The sequence below is a fragment of the Salmo salar genome, chromosome 11, assembly GCF_965601325.2.
Source record: "Salmo salar chromosome 11, fSalSal1, whole genome shotgun sequence".
Lineage (NCBI taxonomy): Eukaryota > Metazoa > Chordata > Actinopteri > Salmoniformes > Salmonidae > Salmo > Salmo salar.
The window spans coordinates 86,525,197-86,545,584 of NC_138301.1; the positions used below are offsets into that span (position 1 = coordinate 86,525,197).

Sequence of the window (20,388 nt, forward strand, 5' to 3'; positions counted from 1 at the left end):
CATGTAAACACCTTACTTTGCTTATCTTAAAATCGTCACATGGGTCATAATCGAAGTAAGCATACGCTGATTAAAACCTGGTTTTCAAGGCAATTTTGAATGATTACATGTAAACACTTTAAATCGCCGTTTCAGCAGTGTATTCTGTCTGTGCATGTAATAGCACCAGCCGACTCGAGCGAGCCTCCCTCTAACACGAGTGACGCGAGTTCAAAACCACAGAAAGTATGCAACTTAGTAGTTTACACAAACTGTCCGAACTCCTAAAAATGGCACCATTAGTTGCAAAGACTCGCCCTACCCAGTTGCAGCCCACTTTTTGGAAGCAAACCGCTCAATTTCGTCCCATCGGCATCGAACATGTCACCCTCCCTAGGAGAAGGGGTGACCGACAATTTATTGTTAAAACGAGAGGCTGCCTGGATCTTTATTTTAAAAGACCTTTTCTCCCTTCGGTCTCAACGTAGATTTTGATCTGAAGCCATTCTTGTGATTTTGCAGGCCTATGTAGCCAAATTGTATCGATGATCATATGCTATCCATTTGTTTTTTGTATGCTATTTTAATATGAGAATTAACCAATTATCAGGCCACACCCAGCCATGATTTGACCCCTGTATATGTCCTTTGACACTATATAAACTAGTCACCCCACAGTGTTTGTCATTAGACAAGCTGTCTTCATCAGGGTATATCTAAACGTTGGATATTAGGTTATTACATTATTGCATCTGAGCTCCTAGAGTGTGCGTTTCTCCTTTAATTTGTCAAGCGACCTTTATCTACTCCGCTAACCAGCACCTCGCCTAAATAGGTGTGCGTTTCTTTCGCTTCTAGATGGAAATCCCCAAAATAACACGGTCGGTCACGTAGAACCTTTATTTTGAGTGGCGATTTTCTGCATTCATCAAAGTCCCATCAGGTAGCCTGACTTCATGTGTCCAAGTAAACAGGATTATTAGGGAAATTGTTCCTTCTTGCAAAGTATGTGAACATTTTAAAAATCAAGACATTATATTAAGCTGACTACCCACAATAAATCGTATTGTGTGCATGTAAACGTACTCATTATATAGGATGAATATGGAACATCTGCAGGGAAGCACAGGACTGGGATCATCTGATGGTAAATGTCACCCTCTGTTGGTGACTGGCCACATGTAGCAGAAGCAAGTCATATCGAGAGACTTACAAAAATGCGGTATATATACACACAGAACAGAACCCACCACAAGGGAGTCTGTAAAAAAAAAGGTCCGGTTTCCCAGATCAAAGACGCCCGCCATCACAATCTACACTTCACCACTGAAAAAGCAAGAGGAGTTTAGGAGTTAATGACTTTATTGGTTTGATAAGAGGGGTCACTGGTCCAAGTGTAACATCGTACAGTACATACGTCAACGTAAACTGCTGTTTGAATAGAATTGCTTGAAAAATAGCATTGTGTCCCACACCGTAAAGCCTAGGCCTTTGGTACGTTTAAAACAATAATTGGTACTGTAAGCACAGACCGACATTGAAGTTAGCAAGTTAGATTATCAAGTAGACTCTAGGATGAGATTAAAGAACAATTGGACAGTAAAGAAATCATAAAAGGAAACCAGAAAGTGCACAACATTCTAATTTAGAAACCCCTACTCTCAGTGCAAATACACTTCCTGAAAGACCATTGTGATTTCTGACATCACTGTCTAACCCCACTTCACCCCATTCTAAAGAAGCTGGAATCTTTCAGAGTGAATGTAAGGGAATGGGTGTGTTTTGGTGGTGTGTATGTATGTATATAATAGATAGAGGGTGTATATATTTTAGTGTGGCAGCTCGTGGGGCACCAGTTTGTAGTGGGAGCCACAGGAGGGACAGCGCTGAGCCTCGCCCTGATGGAGCCAGAACCACACCACTGCCGTGTTATCCTCCTCACCTAGAGATGGAGAGAGGGGAAGGGGAGAGGCAGAGAGAGTGTTTGAAGGAGAGATTAGATATGAGCAGAGACTACAACAGTCAGACAGCCAAGACAAATGAAAGTGGTATGGTTTCTGGCAACAGAAAGCTACCAGACAGCTATTGCAAGACTAATATGGAGCCAGTCACGTACAGACACAGCCCACAATCCTCTTTGTGGTGATGGAGGGCACCAGATGAGGGTCAGCCTTGGAGCCAGCATACTCCTTGGGTTTCAGCATGCTGTAGGGGTCCTGGAAGGAATTCAAACAAGGCAGGTTCAGTAATAGACTTATAGAGTATGAGAGAGTGAACTACAATAAGGGCAAAGCCCACTAAGAAACCTTGTAATGATCCTAGCTAAGTTACTTGGCTAACATCAAATCACATGCTTCGTAAAACAGGTGTAGACTAACAGTGAAATGCTTAATTACCGTCCCTTCTCAATGCAGAGAAAAATAAGAGGAATAAATACACAATAAGTAACGATAACTTAGCTATACACACACACACACACAGGGTACCAGTACAGAGTCGATGTGCAGGGGTCCGAGGTAATCAAGGTAGATACAAAAGTATGTGGCCACCCCTTCAAACTAGTGGATTCGGTGTATAAAAAAAAAATCAGGCACACAGCCACCCAATCTCCATAGGACAAACTTTGACCATAGAATGGCCTTACTGAAGAGCTCAGTGACTTTCAACGTGGCACCGTCATAGTATGCCACCTTTCCAACAAGTCAGTTTGTCAAATATCTGCCCTGCTAGAGCTTCCCAGTCAACTGTAAGTGTTATTGTGAAGTGGAAACGTCTAGGAGCAAAAATGGCTCAGCCGCAAAGTGGTAGCCCACACAAGCTTATAGAAGGGGACCGCTGAGCGCTGAAGAGCGTAAAAATCGTCTGTCCTTGGTTGCAACTCTCACTACCGAGTTCCAAATTGCCTCTGGAAGTAACGTCAGCACAAGAACCGTTTGTCGGGAGCTTCATGAAATGGGTTTCCATGGCCGAGCAGCCGCACGCACAAGATCACCATGCGCAATGCCAAGCGTCGGCTGGAGTGGTGTAAAACTTACTGCCTTTGGACTCTGGAGTAGTGGAAACTTGTTCTCTGGTGTAAGGAATCACGCTTCATCAGTTGGCAGTGTTATGGACACCGATGAACTTGAATCTCTCAACATGCTCCACTACAGCCTCGATGTGGATGGGGGCGTGCTCGGCCATCCGTTTCCTGTAGTCACAATCAGCTCCTTTGTATTGCTGACATTGAGGGAGAGGTATATGTCCTGGCACCACAATGCCAGGTCACGGACCTCCTCCCTGTAGGCCATCTCGTCGGTGATCAGGTCTATCGCGTCGTGTCGTCAGCAAACTTAAGTGTTGGAGTCGTGCATTGCCATGCAGTCGTGGGTGAACCAAGGAGGGGACTAAGCACGCACACCTGAGGGGGCCCTGTGTTGAGGGTCAGCATAGCTGCCTACCCTCACCACCTGGGGGCGGTCTATCAGGATGTCCAGGATCCAGTTGCAGAGGGGGGGGGGGGGGGGGGCAATCTGCAGTTGCTACATCCATTTTCTTACTTATAAAATGTGTGATATTTACCCATTGATTTCTGAAGAATATAACAACACCTGAGCTTAGTTCAGCTGTCGTACCCCATCAGAACCCGAAACATAAGCTTTTACTCCATTGTAAACCAACACTAGGCCTATATAGCCTCAAATCATGCTTAAAACAACAATTTAGATATCTTGGATGGTCAGTCCTTGCATCCCTACATCTATGAACTTGAGTGGTTACATTTCTCCAGGCCCAGGCCCATCACTCAGCTTTTTACCAAAACAGAGGCAGCGAAACCGCATTGTTTCAAATACTGATTGCTGCTTTAAAGGTCTATGTCCCTAGAGTTGAAAATGTGTGATAGCAGTGTAGCAATGGTAGCTTTCTATGCGTTATCACTTTCTTTCATCCCTCCATCCCATTCTTTTTCCCCCATAGAGATTTTACCCTATGACAAACAATGTCAGTTTACAACAAGTTATTGCTCACTTATACCCTTTAAATATATCTATCCATCTATCTCATTGGAATGATTAGAGAGTCACAGTTAAATGACACATTTTTGGAATGTTCAGGTCCACAGAACTTTGACCTCTAGGGTACATATCAGAATTACCCATATAAAATGTCTTTTGACAGAAACACCTGATACATTTTTTAACTTTGTTTGACTTTGTTTGACAAGTGGTTCTGAAAGGTCATGAAATTACCTTTCAAATGACTGTCTTTAGAAAGTATTCACACCCCTGATTCAATACTTTGTAGAAGTACCTTTGGCAGTGATTACAGCTGTGAGTCTTTCTGGGAAAGTCTCCAAGAGCTTCCCACACCTGGATTGTGCAACATATCCCATTATTCTTAAAGTTCTGCCAATGTCACGCCCTGACCATAGAAAGCCCTTGGTTCTCTATGGTGTAGTAGGTCAGGGCGTGATCTATTATGTTTATTTCTATGTTGGTGCTAATATGGTTCCCAATTAGAGGCAGCTGTTTATCGTTGCCTCTGATTGAGGATCATATTTAGGTAGGTATTTCCCCACCTGTGTTTTGTGGGATATTGATTGTTAGTGTGTTTAGGCACTACGTCCTCACGGTCTTTAAGTTTTGTTATGTTAGTTTCGCTTAAATAAATATGTGGAACTATACTCACGCTGCGCCTTGGTCCGCTCTTTTCCAAGAATGTGACAGCCAAATTAGTTGTTGATCATTGCTAGACAACCATTTTTCAGGTCTTGACATATTTTCAAATAGATTTAAGTCAACTGTAACTCAGCCACTCAGGAACATTCACGGTCTTCTTGGTAAGCAACTTTAGGTGTAGACTTAGCCTTGTGTTTTAGGTTATTGTCCTGCTGAAAGGTGAATTAATCTCCCAGTGTCTGGTGGAAAGCAGACTGAACCAGGTTTTCCCTCAAGGATTTTGTCTCTTTTTTAGCCATAAACTCATCCTTAACAATTACAAGCATACCCATAACATGATGCAGCTTGAAAATATGATGAGTTGTACTCAGTAAACAGAGTTACACATGGGATAAACAAACATATAGTCAATAACACAATAGAAAAATTTATATACAGTGTGTGCAAATGTAGTAAGATTAGGGAGGTGAGGTAAGGCAATAAATTGGCCATAGTGGTGAAATAATTACAATTTAGCAGGGAGGGACCTTATGTGGGGTGTAGAGATAGGGTAGTCATTAAAAAAAAGAAAAAAAGAATCTGGTTAAAACACCATTACAGCACAGTTACTCCATGCAATTTTTTGTTGTTGTTGCAAACATGCAACTTTCTCTTCTGAAGTTATTTAGGCTTAACATAAAGGGCTGAATACTTAAGACATTTCAGCTGAATTTTTTGGTATTTAATTTCTAAAAAAACAATTCCACTGACATTATGGGGCAGTGTGTGTAGGTCAGTGACAATATACATTTGATACATTTTGAATTCAGGCTGTAACAAAAAGGTTGAAAAAGTCAAGGGGTGCAAATACTTTCTGAAGGCACTGTATAGAGGTAACTTTTGCTTCCCTAAATATCAGTATCGGTCCCAAAAATCACACATCGGCGGGCTCTGCTAATGTCACTGGGCAGCTCGATTTCCCTTTGTAATCCCTGATAGTTTGCAAGCCCTGCCTAGGGCAGTTACGGTGACTGTATTACCGCCCCACTGGCGGTCACAAGTCATGATGGCAGTCAAATTCCACGTGACTGTTTAGTCACGGTAATTAGGCTTCTCCAAGCTCTAATGCTGCTGATGGTCATTACCAAACTTGCCAACTGCCTGGTACTCAGCACTCCATTTTCCCTCTAATCACTGACATCAATACAAATGTAATTGAAAATCTAATCAATCACTTCATGACCGCCCATGAGCTCATGTTGTAAAACATTTCTATAGGCTATGCAATTGTGTGAGAAAAGAGTTGATTGAATTGACAAGGAAATAATGGGAAGAATCTGTCTCGATCGACGATTACGTCACCTCCTAATATTTAGAACATCACTTCGCTTTACAACAGGAGTATAACCTACCTGGATGGCATGAAAATGAACCATGGGAAAAGCATCAATTCGCTATTTAAGTGCATAGTTGACATGTTTTTTTTCCTTCTCATGCCCCTGTTCCAAGACAGGAGCATGATAATGGTCCATTCTAAAGCAAAACTCATTTCACACTTATCTAGTATATGCAAAGACATTAAATGAAGAACAGTTTGATGGGTGACAATATTAGCCAATCACATGGATCATGTATTATCACTTGTGAATGATACCCAGCTTGTGCAGTAAGGCAAGGAATAGCAAATGCCTTTTTTTGCGACTTTTTCAAATCATAGTCGCACACCTCATGGAGCCTAGCCCAAAGGCCTATATGTTTTGATGTTTATCACAACTAAAGGTGGCCAAATAGCTCCTTAAATTTAAGCACATTAGTCTGTTTTATAACCGGGAGTCTAATAAACATATAGGCTGCGCATGAGTTAAGTTTGGGGAAGATATTGGTCACCATAAATACGCACCGTTTTAATAAAGCATTACATGCATAAATCGCATTTGCCTTCACTCTCGAGAAGTGTTTTCCCGCTAATTGATTGCATTTTGGAACAGTCACGCTTATAGCCTACTGCCATGTGCGCATTGCTGCTCTTAAAATGTGACGAAATCACATAATAGCTTATCAACATTTTAAGCTAAATGTTCTGAGCTGTTGCGTCAGCCTCATTGCTTTTAAAAGATTGATGCGAGTGGTTGTATTAACTTGGGATATATCGCATCCCACAACTGTCGCAGAGTATGTTTGGAATATTTATTGATTGCACAGAAGAACAGTTGACTAATAGCATAGATCAACTTTTGTACTATTAGGGATAGTAGATTGACATAGGCTTTTGCTTTTCGTTAGGCCTACTCATCTTGTTGGCTGACGAAAATTAGGCTAAATATGGAAGCCTCTAACATCTTCAATATGTGCATCGGAATTGAATTGTAGCGTACTTATTAGTTGAAATGCATTGGCTACATTTGAGTGCGCGAGGGGCTTCGGAGCACGGCAGCCGGGAATTACAATTATTTTCAGCCCAAGGCCCAAAAGGCATGTATTTTTTAGGGGGCATTACGGTCACACAAGGGGGATGCCGCTGGGAAATTCAAGGGCCGGTGAAAATATTATCAAGTGCTTGTCAAATTGTGAATGAGCGTGATGGTGTGTAGCTCAAAACAGAATAGCCACATGTGCGCACTTCCTTTGAAATTGTTTGGAGAAAATATCCTTTCTATTTTATTAAGCTATGTTCAATTGTATTCCTCATACTATAAACTAAAACTGTATACCATGGAATTCTAAGCAAACCTTGTCTGCTAAATTAACTACCGTAGCCGACAGCCATGTGGCATAGCCATATCAGGGCCTAACATAAGGACAACTCCGCATGCTATTCTCTTCTTCTGAAATATACTACATTTTCTTCAAATTATGTTTCTTTAGACCCGTCTAAAATAATGGATTTATTGTGATGCTGTAAAATATTCTACACCGACTTTACACTTTTTAAAATGTAGTTCCAAAAAAGGTCTGTGTCAGTGGCTTGTAGGCTATGCATGGAAGCCAGTAGATACTAAACATGTTTATGTTAATGAACAGTCAATTACAGTGACACTGGCAGTTATTTGCTCGACAATCACCGCCTGACAAAATTGTGTGACCGCCACAGCCCTAGCCCTGCCACATCTGACGAGCATCAGAGCCGGCGTAGTAGGATTCAATCTTAGTCCTGTGTTTACACGGTCTGTTTGATGGCTCGGAGGCCGTAGCAGGATTTCTTATAAGCAGTCGGATTAGTGTCCCTCTACTTGAAAGCGGTAGGTCTTGACTTAAGCTCAAGGCAGATGTAGCCTGTAATCCATGGCTTCTGGTTGGGATATGTACGTACGGTCACCGGGGACTACGCCGTTGATGCACTTAAACCCTTAGCCTATCATTTACACAGCCCCATGGAAATCTAAGTAAAATAAAATCCCCATCAAAGGTTGTCTGTTAAGCTAGAGATGTTTTTGCATGGGCTGCGTCTCAATCCACCACATCCACTGATATCGCCCTTTCCCGTGAAAGGTGGCAGAGCTTGAGCGGTGTTTATCAGACCATGAGCGATCTTCTCACAAAAATGTCTGTAGTGTCCAAACGGTTTGGCCTACAAAGTGTTATGACCACCACTGAACCACTTTAGATCTAGTATGCCCACAAACCTCATGATGGTTAAAAAAAAAAGAAAGTATATAAGGAGATATTTTAGGCACTAAACTAAGGAGATAAATACACATATACACTAATCTTTCTTATACATCTCTCAGATATAGGACACTTCAGAACAAACTTCCTTTAGATTTTTTGGGGGACTTACTCAGTGCGTTTCTATTGGCTAATAGCAGTAATGCCAAAGTCAATGTTTTCATCCAATAATTTATATCTTAAGGGGTCTTAAAATTAAAAACGATCCTTGGTAACACCAAAACTAATCCATATTTTAGCTTACAACAAGCCCCCCCCAGCTTAGACTTGAGGGTTAATGAAGCCAGTGACTTATCTTGTAAACTATTCAATGTTTTCAGATGAATCCCAGAACATATTCGTCTGTTAGCGAAAGTAGCTTAACAGCCGCTGTAGCTTAACAGCCGCTTCATGTGACCACTTTTGTATTGAGCGTTTCACTGGTAATTCCTGTTTGAGTTTTTGCTTGTAAGCAGGAGGATCGAGTTATGGTCAGATTTTCCAAATGGCGTGCGAGAGCTTTGTATGAGTCTCTATGTGTAGAGTAAAGGTGATCTAGAGTTTGTTTTGCCGCTAGTTGCACAGGTTACATGCTTGTAGAAATTAGCTATAAAAAAAAAATAAGTTTTCAGTTTTCCTTCAATTAAAATCACCGGCCACCAGGAAAACAGAGTTATGGTTAGATTGGCCAAAGGGAGGCAAATATCAGACCAGGACAAATGCTGACAGACAGAGGGCCAGATGGGAGAAGGAGAAAGAGTCTAAGATCACTGTCAAAATGATAGTGTGACCTAGCTGCTAAACTGACACTTGACAAAATACCAGCTGTTTTACCGCAACATAAGCCCTTAATACATGACTCAAATTCCATTGCATTACATTGGGCAATTGGACGTCGCCTTTAGCCTTTTAAAATGTATTTTATTGAATATCTGAAACATACAATATACTTGCAGTGAAGGCGCTCAACAACTCCACACCAGTCATCCAACAGACTCCCATTCAGAGCGACACAGAAGCATCCAGGGTCAATGCCCTGCTCAAGGGCACGTTGACAGATCTCCCATCAAAAAACATGAACCCGAACCCTCCAAGATCCCCCCCTACAGTTTCCCAATAGCTGTCCCTCAACCACCCCCCACAGACCCCACCCCTAGAAGAAAAAATAAAATACCATTCCCAATTTCTAAGAACCCCCCAATGCACCAACAAAATGAACTAAAGAGGAAAACAAAAAGAAAATAATAAAAATAAATAAAAGGACATCAAGGACAACTAAAATCAGAACAGAAATGCCAACTGTATATGTTTGAGAACATGTCTGGCACTATTACGTGTGTGTGTGTGTGTGTGTGTATTTGAATGGGAGTGTGTACAAACACCTGCACAGCATCAGCCAAACCGGCATTAGCTGTAAAAACACTGCCCCTCTGTCATTTAAACTTACTTTCTATTATGTTTTATTTTTTACTTTGACCATCATGCCATCTCCCGCACAGTAACTCCAGTCCCATCTATCTCTGCTGGCCACCCTCTTCGGATTTCTACACAACACAAATACATTTGAAGTCGCAAATTTACATACACCTTAGCCAAATACATTTAAATGCAGTTCCACAATTCCTGACATTTAATCCTAGTAAATATTCCCTGTCTTCAGTCAGTTAGGATCACCACTTTATTTTAAGAAGGTGAAATGTCAGAATAATAGTAGAGAGAATGATTGATTTATTTCAGCTCATTCCCAGTGGGTCAGAGGTTTACACACTCAATTAGTATTTGGTAGCATTGCCTTTAAATTGTTTAACTTGGGTCAAACATTTCAGGTAGCCTTCCACAAGCTTCCCACAATAAGTTGGGGTGAATTTTGGCCCATTCCTCCTGACAGAGCTGGTGTAACTGAGTGAGGTTTGTAGGCCTCCTTGCTCGCACACACTTTTTCAGTTCTGCCCACAAATTTTCTATAGGATTGAGGTCAGGGCTTTGTGATGGCCACTCCAATACCTTGATTTTGTTATCCTTAAGCCATTTTGCCACAACTTTGGACGTATGCTTGGGGTCATTGTCCATTTGGAAGACCCATTTGCGACCAAGCTTTAACTTCCTGACTGATGTTTTGAGATGTTGCTTCAATATATCCACATAATTTTACTTCCTCATGATGCCATCTATTTTGTGAAGTGCACCAGTCCCTCCTGCAGCAATGCACCCCCACATCATTATGCTGCCACCCAACCGTGAAGCACGGGGGATGGTGTTCTTTGGCTTGCAAGCCTCCCCATTTTTCCTCCAAAACATAACAATGGTCATTATGGCCAAACAGTTCTATTTTTGTTTCATCAGACCAGAGGACATTTCTCCAAAAAGTACGATCTTTGTCCCCATGTGCAGTTGCAAACCGTAGTCTGGCTTTTTTATGGTTGTTTTGGAGCAGTGGCTTCTTCCTTGCTGAGCGGCCTTTCAGGTTGTGTCGATATAGGACTCATTTTACTGTGGATATAGATACTTTTGTATCCGTTTCCTCTAGCATCCTCACAAGGTCCTTTGCTGTTGTTCTGGGATTGATTTGAACTTCTCGCACCAAAGTACGTTCATCTCTTGGAGACAGAACGCATCTCCAACCTGAGCGGTATGACAGTTGCGTGGTCCCATGGTGTTTATACTTGCGTACTATTGTTTGTACAGATGAACGTGGTACCTTCAGGCGTTTGGAAATTGCTCCCAAGGATGAACAAGACTTGTGGAGGTCTATAGTTTTTTTCTGAGATCTTGGCTGATTTCTTTTGATTTTCCCATGATGTCAAGCAAAGAGACACTGATTTTGAAGGTAGGCCTTGAAATACAGCCACACCTCCAATTGACTCAAATAATGTCAATTAGCCTATCAGAAGCTTCTAAAGCCATGACATTATTTCATGCTATTTTTATTCCTCCGCCAGCTGATCCTTTATATTGGGCAGACAGACCAGTTCCCTACCTCCTCCGCTGCCTCCTGCTGCCTCCATTTTTGGGGTAATGCTGTAATCAATTGGTTGTACTCTTGGATTGAGCAGACCTTCTCATACAATTCTGGTAACTCCATGAAGGACATAACTCTACCATCCCAATATCATTTAAGAACAAAAATACCCTTTCCCATCAATACAGGTATTTTATCAACCAGCACATTTGAGTTCAGCCATAATATTTGTTATATTGTTTAAGGGGGATGAACTTGTAGCCAGCGCTGCAATGCTTGTTTGAAAAAGAATCTTAGTATCATTTTCAATTAATAGAACATGAGACAAAGGCCATTTTTAAACAATGGATGAGCTTTTCTTAGTAATCTACTTGAGAACCATTTAGGGTTCAAGTAAAAGTTTTGAATAAGTGAAGCTTTTAGAGAAAGGTTTAGTGCTTTTATATTTAATAATCTCAACCCACCCAATTTGTATTCATTATATACATAGGCACGCTTTATTTTGTCTGGTTTAGCATCCCAGAAAGCTAAATGTTTTGCTCATATGATTTGAAAAACAAATCATCAGGAGTAGGCAGCACCATAAGTGAGTAAACTGAGATATAACTAAGGAGTTATCAGGGCAATTTCTCCATAAATAGACAGGTATTTACCTATCCATGGTTGCAGGATCTTGTCTATTTTTACAAGTTTTCTATTGAAATTCATTGTGAGAGCTTATTTATACATTTAGTGATATGAATACCAAGTATGTCTACTTCACCATCAGCCCATTTTATTAGGTAAACTGCATGGTAATGTAAAAGTTGTATTTTTTAAAGATCCAATACGTAATATTGTACACTTGTCATAATTAGGTTTTAGTCCAGAAAAGTTATCTAGATCTTCAATGAGACATTGCAGGGATCTAGCTTGCGGACTTAATATAAAAACGTGAGTCGTCGGCATATGGACACCTTTGTTTTTAAGCCTTGGATTTCTAATCCTCTAATGTTATTGGATCTGATTTTAATAGCTAGCATTTAGATGGCCATAATGAATAGATATGGTGACAGCGGACACCCTTGTTTAACTCCTCTTGACAATTCAAAACTCTGAAAAGTAGCCATTATTTATTATTTTACACCTGGGGTTGCTATACATTATTTTTACCCATTTTCTAAGAGAATCAACAAAATTGAAAAACTCCAGGCATTTATAAATAAAATCCAGTCTTATTTAATCAAATGATTTTTCAAAATCCACTATAAATACCAGGCATGGCGTCTTAGATGTTTCATGATGTTCTATTATTTCTAGTAGTTGTCATATCGCCAATGTATCGTCCATGTAAAAAACCTGTCTGATCAGGATGAACAATACCTGGTAAAACCCTTTTAAAAATTCTGAGTGCTATGCATTTCGCTAGTATTTTTGCATCACAACATTGAAGTGTAAGGGGCCTCCAGTTTTTTTATTTTTTTATTAGATAGAATGGGTCTTTATATTTGCCATCCGTCTTGTTTTAAAAAGAAATCAGACCTTCCTGCTGAGTACCTGACAGACTACCATTCCTATAGGAGTAGTTAAAACAAATCTAACAAATGGAGCTTTTAGTATATCATAAAATGCTTGATATACCTCTACCAGCATGCCATCAAGCCCTGGGGTTTTTCCAGACAAAGGATTTAATGGCCTCAAAGTTATTCCTCTAATTTGGCCTTCACACTGATCTTTCTGTACAATTGTTAATTTTCAATTTTTTATATTATTTGGAAAGAATTCCTTACGGTAATCTTCATTGAGTGGGAGAGAATGAGATGGAAAAGAGAACATCTGCCTAAAATATTTAGCTTCCTCTTAAAATATCATTCGGAGAATCATAGATGACTCCGTCTTCAGTAACGATTTTCTGCAAATTATTTTGTTAGCGTTCCTGTATTGGAGATTCAGGAATAATTTTGTGCATTTTCTCCTTATTCCATCCAGTTTGCTTTATTTTTGTAATAGATTACATTAGATCGTTCTTTGAAGTTCTTTTTGTTTTTCCTCCAAATTATTTTGTATCTCTGTAGTATCATTTTTATTGCTATCTACCTGTACTATTAGTTCATGTCTTTCCCTTGTTAGTCTTGTCTCTTTAGCCAGAAACTGCTTTTTTTAAATGATTGATGAATATGGAATTGAATGACCTCTGAAGGTACATTTAAAAAGGTATCCCAAACAATAAGGGGATTTGCTTAACCTATGTTCTACTGGAAAAATTCAGTTAAATTATTTTCTCTTATTTCTAACTATGTTGTCTGCAGTAAACTTTGATTAAATTTCCAATATCCCCGTCCACGTGGAAAGTCTATAAGAGTTATGTGAAGGCCAATTAGATGATGATCCGATCGCATTCTGTCTCGTATTAAAACTTTGATGCAAAATAGAAAGAGAAAAGAAAGTAGTCAAGACAACTAGCTCGAATAAGTCTACTCCATCTATCGCAAACTAGATCAGGGTTTTTTAGTCACCAAATATCCACTATTTATAATGTGTCCATAATATTTGTGATTTCCTGAAGGGCACGGTGATGACAGTTTATAGAGTGACTTCCTTTTTGGTCCATTGTGGTACTTAACAATGTTATAGTCTCCTACCATAATGATTTGATCATTTGTTGCCTGTAAATTCAATAAATTGTTAAATGTTTTCGAAGTAGTATGGATCATCCTGATTTGGACCATATAGATTGATGAGCCAAATCTCTTTTTCATCCACTTTCATATTCAAAAAGAACCACCTTCCCTGCGAATCATTCCTGACTATTTGCACATTCAGATCTACATTTGTTGATATTAATTAAAAATCACACCTTTTGAGATCCTTTGTCCATGACAGAAAATGATTTCACCACCCCATTTCTTTTTCCACGCAACTTCATCTAAGGATGTAGAGTGAGTTTCCTGTAAACAGTATGCTATATTCCTTTGCCACGTAAAGACTGATCTTTTTTAATAATCTGCTAAACCGTTACAATTTTAACTGGCTATACTTATTTCACCCCCTTACCATAACTAGATACTATTCTCAGTCTAAATTGACCATAATTAGTGCTTGTAAAGTTACTGCCATCTGAGGTATTATGACGGTCAAAATTGATGTGTATGATATTGGATGTGATTTAGTGAGTGTGTGTACGATGTCTGTATAAGAGTAAGACTGTGTGCTGTCCAAATAGATAACTCCGCCAATTTGCATGGTTGAGTGTCTGTATAACATGTAGTGCGTATAGCCTTAATATTGATGATAAGCTGTAATCCATATCGTATCACCGACATAGATGCATCATAATTACCTTTAACATCATTGAAAAACATCCCAGCATTGGCGTTTCACATGATCATGAAAGAGACCTTCCATTACTACAGACGGCTTCACTACAGTACGAATGTATTCCGTACAATGTTATTATTCCCCAATGCCCCTATTCTGACAACTTCCCACTGCTTATTGTATACATAAACATGTAGACAAGTACATAGAGAAACAAGAAACATATTAAATTATAAAACAGTTGGACAAAGAGGGAAGAGAACAGAAAGGGAGTGAAGAGAACGAGATCAGGTGTGTATGTGCATGTACAAGTCTATATGTGTAAGCGAGCATGTAATTGAGTACGTGTGTTCATATCCACTTCATAGTGTTCAGATACACGTGTGTTCATATCCACTTCATAGTGTTCAGATACTTTTTTTTTCATAACCTGAAGTCCCTGTAGAATTTAGTACAGCCATGGTGTTATGGAGCTGTCTCGGAATAGCTATCCATCTATAAAGAGTTCGTCCACAATGAGAAAGGCACGCTTACCCTTCTCCCTCTGTATCCGGTACAGAGACAACAGTCTCTTACTACGTTTCTTTATCTCCCATGGAAATTGGTCATTGAGACCAAATGTGTCCCTTTTAGCTCCCTTCCCCCAATTTTGATCAGCTCCCTTTGTTGGTAGTGTTCAAATTTTGCGATGATCGGTCGTGGACCCTTGGTCTTGTCACTCCGAGCTCCAAGTCTGTACTCGGTGGAAAGTCACCCGTTTTACAGTCTCTATAGGAAGTTTCAAGGCGGATATTATGAATTCTCTGATCGTGCCCTCTTGACTATTGGATGCGTCCTCAGGAATCCCCCCCAAAAAAATATTTTCAGGCATGCCCACGACTTTGTATGTCTAGTAGCGACTCCATCACCCTGTTTTCCCTGAGTAGACAACCCATGTTGGAATCGTGGATTTTTACCTTGGCTGTGAGTGCCTTGTTCTCGTCTTGGAGCGTGAGAATTTCACTCTGGCTAAACAAACTCCCCCTCAGCCCTGCTACCTCCTCACAACATTTCTAGTGCTGCATGAATTCCAGCCAGAGCAGTAGCCTCTACTTCAACGGTAAGTAAATTGTCCGTGTCTGTAGATGAATAGGTTTCTTTTTTTGGGGGTTGGGTTAAAGTTTTGTGAGGTAGTCGGATCTTTCCATGATGGAGTATGTTGTTCCTCCATAGCGTAAAGCTGTTGGTACTCGTCTATTTCCCTGAGGATCTCCTAAGTATCCAGGTTGGCTTTTACTGCAACCAGTTTTCCGAAAAGATAACAATGAGTCTTTCCCACAACAGGTTTCTGTAGTAGAGCCAGCTAGCACTCGCGGAATTCATGCAAAAACATGTTTGGTATTCGTCTTTAATTAATAGCCATTTCATTTTAATCAAAAATAAAGTGTTTTCCAGCATACAGTGTTCAGCTGTGCACTCTGACGTCACCTTGCAGAGTTGGCCTTTATTTCTTGATGTACATCAGTTCTAGCGTGTTAATATGTTTTATGGAAAAGGGGTTGGAAAATAGGTGTCTCCATAATGACAATCAATACAGCCTACCTACTACTAGTAATCAATATAGCCTACCTACACCCCCCCCCCCCCCCCCCCCCCCAGCCTTGTAAGAAAAATGGCCCGACACCGACACTTCCCCAATGCTCTGTCTAAATACACCTTGCACCCGATAGTTTGAAACATTTGGAACTTAAATGTATTTTGTTTTTAAATAGCAATTCCACCACGCCCAAATGGAGCACTTGCGGGAACAAATGTTCCAGATACAAAAGATAAACTTACTGTATGCAGTTTAGCAAAGTTGTTTTGAGTAAAGGCATCAACATGCTTCAGTTTGGCTGGCGGTTAGCCAAATTCAGCTAGGCGAACGAGTGTGTTCGCACACTCCTGTAAAAGACCTTTGCTTCAAAAATGAGACAAAAAGCAACAATAGTACGGTTTGTCCATTTTGAGATGCCCTAGCTTCCTAAAAATAGTCAGAATTCATTTAAGATACCTCACAAAATCTGTCAATAATTTGAAGTTTTTGCAGAGATCTTAGTCACGCAATTTTACATCCAAAATGTTTGGTGCAGTATTTCTAAAGTTCAATGTGCATGAAAAAAAGTAGTCTTCCGTTGAATTGAACATTTCCTGAAGAATCCCTACTGTTGACCAACCATGACAAAGGGGCGTAGATTTCGGCTTGCCTCAAGAAAAAAAAAATTGCCCAAAAAACCCTCAACGAAGCCCAAAACGAACATAAACATCAAAATGTAATCCAAATATATGCACAAAGTCTTCGGAACTGTTTCGACTGGGAAGCACGCAGGCGCCTTAACACCTGTTTCCGACCGGAAACGTGGAATTGAATGGTCCAATAGAAATACAAGTGCAATGTTCGAGGATGTGTCGTACCTTGGCTGGAGGCTGTGTTAAAGCCAGGTGCAACTTTGCTAAACTGCGTACATTAAGTGCATCTTTTCTACTTTAAAAATACAATTTCTCACAGGTATTAAAATTAAAGTCCAAAGGTTTGCAAGTGAGGATTAACATTTCTAACCAGTGATACACATATTTTTCCCAGATTCCATGTGTTTTATAGTAGTTAGTTGTAACAGGACGTGCAACCTGACACCCCCCCCCCCCCCCAACACAATAGCGGTAGGAGTGATTGACAAATAAGTGTTGTGTTTCGGCCACCCCCATATCAAAATGCGTCACTCCAAAATGTAGCTGGTTGTCTTCAGTAGTTTGTCTTCTAACGAGTGGTGTAAACAATATTTCCAGTTTCCATGTGTTTTTTGAGTTGTGTTAGTTTCAACAGCACATACTAATTCATATGAGTGATTTATTTCCACTAGGCAAAACAAGGGCGATTGGTGCAAATGCAATTCATAAGGTGCTTTAAAAAATAAATAATATGACTATTGTAGCACATGCATGTGTAGGTAACACATTTAATGTTTAGGTTTTAAATATATCATGAACTGGTTCAGCATATTCATTGATTTAAACTGACCTTTGTTTTGACATTGGTCTACTTATCAAAGGTTGTTGTCAACAGGATGTAGCGACAGAGTCATTTTCAACCTGTTATAGGAATGTACCTTTAAAACTTAACATTACATTCCAAAAGTATTATACTTAATTATGAACAAAACTGCTTAATGAGTACAAAAGCTTGATGTGATTTTTATTTTTATCTACCAGAAATCATTTTAAAAAACTGATTTGAGTTACCCTGGACCTTGGGTTCTCGAGAGCTACATCAACGCTAGCGTTCTAGCGTTAGATATTTTGCACTAACTAGCTAACTGACGTTATAATATTATTTAACAAATATTCCAAAATCTTGACGTACCGCGCCCTGTTGGGCAGCCTTCATAACGATCTTCTCCAGACCAGTGGCCTGCTCCTCGTCGGTGGGGATGCCTGAAAACATGCAACCATCAGTGTTTGCTAACAAGCTTAGCTAACTAGCTTGTCAGCTAGCTGATGCGATTGGAATTAGCTAGCAGAATTAGCACTGGGCTACTTTCGCGCTAACCACACTCAATAATAAAGTCGACACTAAGCTAAAGGCTAATGCACCATATTTGGCTAAGGTCGCTATAAAGACAAAATAGCTCAATATAGAACATGGAAAAATGTACATCTGCTCAGTTAGCTACTTCATGTGAACAAAAAAACGGACGACAAAAAATATATATTTTGCTACAACGAACATTTTATGATAGCCATCTAGTACTATACTGTTAGCTAGCTATAATAAATTGGATAGCTAGCCTTGCGCCATTGCCTGGCATCCTCTGTCCTTGGCATGACATCATATGTCTAATATGATGCTTCTGCCCAAAACCTCAACATTACCGACTCACCTCCAGCAGCCATGCCGCGGGTGAGAATAGGGACCGGGGCGGCCCGGCAAGTTGTGGCGGCCCTGATGGACGATCTGAGCAGTAACCTTGCAGCCATTTCTTCTTCTGGTCGAAAATACAACTGGCAGCACGCTGATGACGTTTAATATTTTTACCTACTTGTGCTTCTTCTTCTTCTTCTTCGTCTTCTTCTTCTTTGAAAGTTGATTGGCGGATCGCATCCAACTTTTAGGTGCACACACCGCCACCTACTGTACTAGTGTGTGATGCCATTCACAGCCTACCTACATTATATTCTTAGATACAATAAAACAAAATTGGGGAAAAGGAAAATTACCCCACCACCTATTAGTCCTCTATAAAAAAAACACCACCCATTCCACTATTTAACCCTACCTAGTCCTACTCCAGACCAATGGTCTGAGGGGACATATCACGACCACTCAACACCCCCTGCAGCTGTTCTGCAGTAAATCTTCACAATCTCAAGTACTTCTCTGCCGCGGCCACTACAACCTCTATTTTCTGTGACTTTCAATTAATTACTGCTGTACAATTAACAACCATGGCTATAAATGCTAAAAAGCCCATGTTACTGAAGCACATATTATTCCCATTACTCTCTCTTGATCTCTGCCTACTCACAGGAATCCTCTCAGGATCTTTCACCCTGTACCCATCTTCCTCTAACACTCTTCACTGCTTCGGCATACAACACTTTCTGTACTACTCTAACCCTGGCAACCTCAATCTGCCTCTCTCACCGGACACCTCCGATCTCCAGCCCCATGATCACTCCCACAACTAACACACACAACTTTCTCCACCGATACCGCACTTTCCTTTGTCTCATGCCCTCCTGCACACTTCTCACATCTAGGCATCTCCCTCCTACACACTGCTGCAATATGCCCAAAACATTGACACCTACAACACTAATATTTTTGGAACATTAACTCTCACAGGATATCTGACACTTCCTACCATGACCTTATTTGGTAACTACTCCACATCAAAACACATCATGACAGATGTCTTCTCCTTTTCCCCACAGGATCTACTTCTCATCAAGTGGTGGGCATCACAAACAGAGAATCTTCAATTTCAACTGCTCTTCTTCAACACTTTATGCCAGCCTTGTTATCACTCCATTCAACGGCATCCAGAGAGCAAAGTTCCTGCCTTTCTAGGTTTCCTAGCCACCGTGCTGGATTCTTCTGTACAAGCACTTTGTGACAGATACTGATGTAAAAATACCTGATCCGTTCAAAACACCTTATAACTCTTCAGCAGTAAAATGTCATACAGCCAAGTAGTTCTCTGCAGATAACATCACAAAATCTATCCTCTGTGATTTACGTTCTATTCCCGCGGTACAGTTGACAACCATGACCATGAATGCCCAATTATTTTTTTTTTACTGAAACACATGTTAATCCTATCACTCTCTATTGAGCTCAGCCTACTCACAGGAATACTCTTAAGATCCCTCACACTCTACTACTCTCCTTTCTCTCACAGTACACCTCTGATCTCCAGCACCATGGGTTTAGCACCTACAGCACCTACAGTTTACACACATTTTTCCACTGATACCACACATTCCTTTGTCTCATGTCCAACTGCACACTTCTCACATCTAGGAATTTCCCTCCTACACACTGCTGCCACATGACCATAAGCTTGACACCTAAAACATCGTAATGGGTTCGGGACAAAAGCTCTCACAGGATAACTGACATCCTAAATTGACTATTTGGTAAAAACTCTGCATCAAAACTCAGTAGTACAGACATCTTAAACTTCTGTTGGCCCTCAACACTTAATGCCACTCCAGTTATCACTCCTTTCAACGGCAGCCTGCTCCGGGAAGGAAAGCAAATCACAGTTCTTGCCCCCAGTTGCATGGTGCGGAGAGCACACTCCCTCTGAACAGCAGAAATGCAAAAAATCTACACAATTCCACCGACCCAAC

The 20,388-nt window shown here is 40.4% G+C and overlaps 1 protein-coding gene across 1 annotated transcript; it reads right to left on the bottom strand.

The window, feature by feature from the left end:
* Positions 1-1,323: 1,323 nt before the first annotated feature.
* cox5ba (cytochrome c oxidase subunit 5Ba) lies at positions 1,324-18,614 on the bottom strand. The gene is made up of 4 exons (XM_014128278.3): positions 18,414-18,614; positions 17,897-17,967; positions 2,096-2,195; positions 1,324-1,921 (listed from the first exon to the last, which is right to left on the bottom strand). Exons 1-4 carry the CDS (start codon positions 18,508-18,510, stop codon positions 1,809-1,811), a joined length of 381 nt encoding a protein of 126 aa, XP_013983753.1. The 5' UTR covers positions 18,511-18,614; the 3' UTR covers positions 1,324-1,808.
* Positions 18,615-20,388: the final 1,774 nt, after the last annotated feature.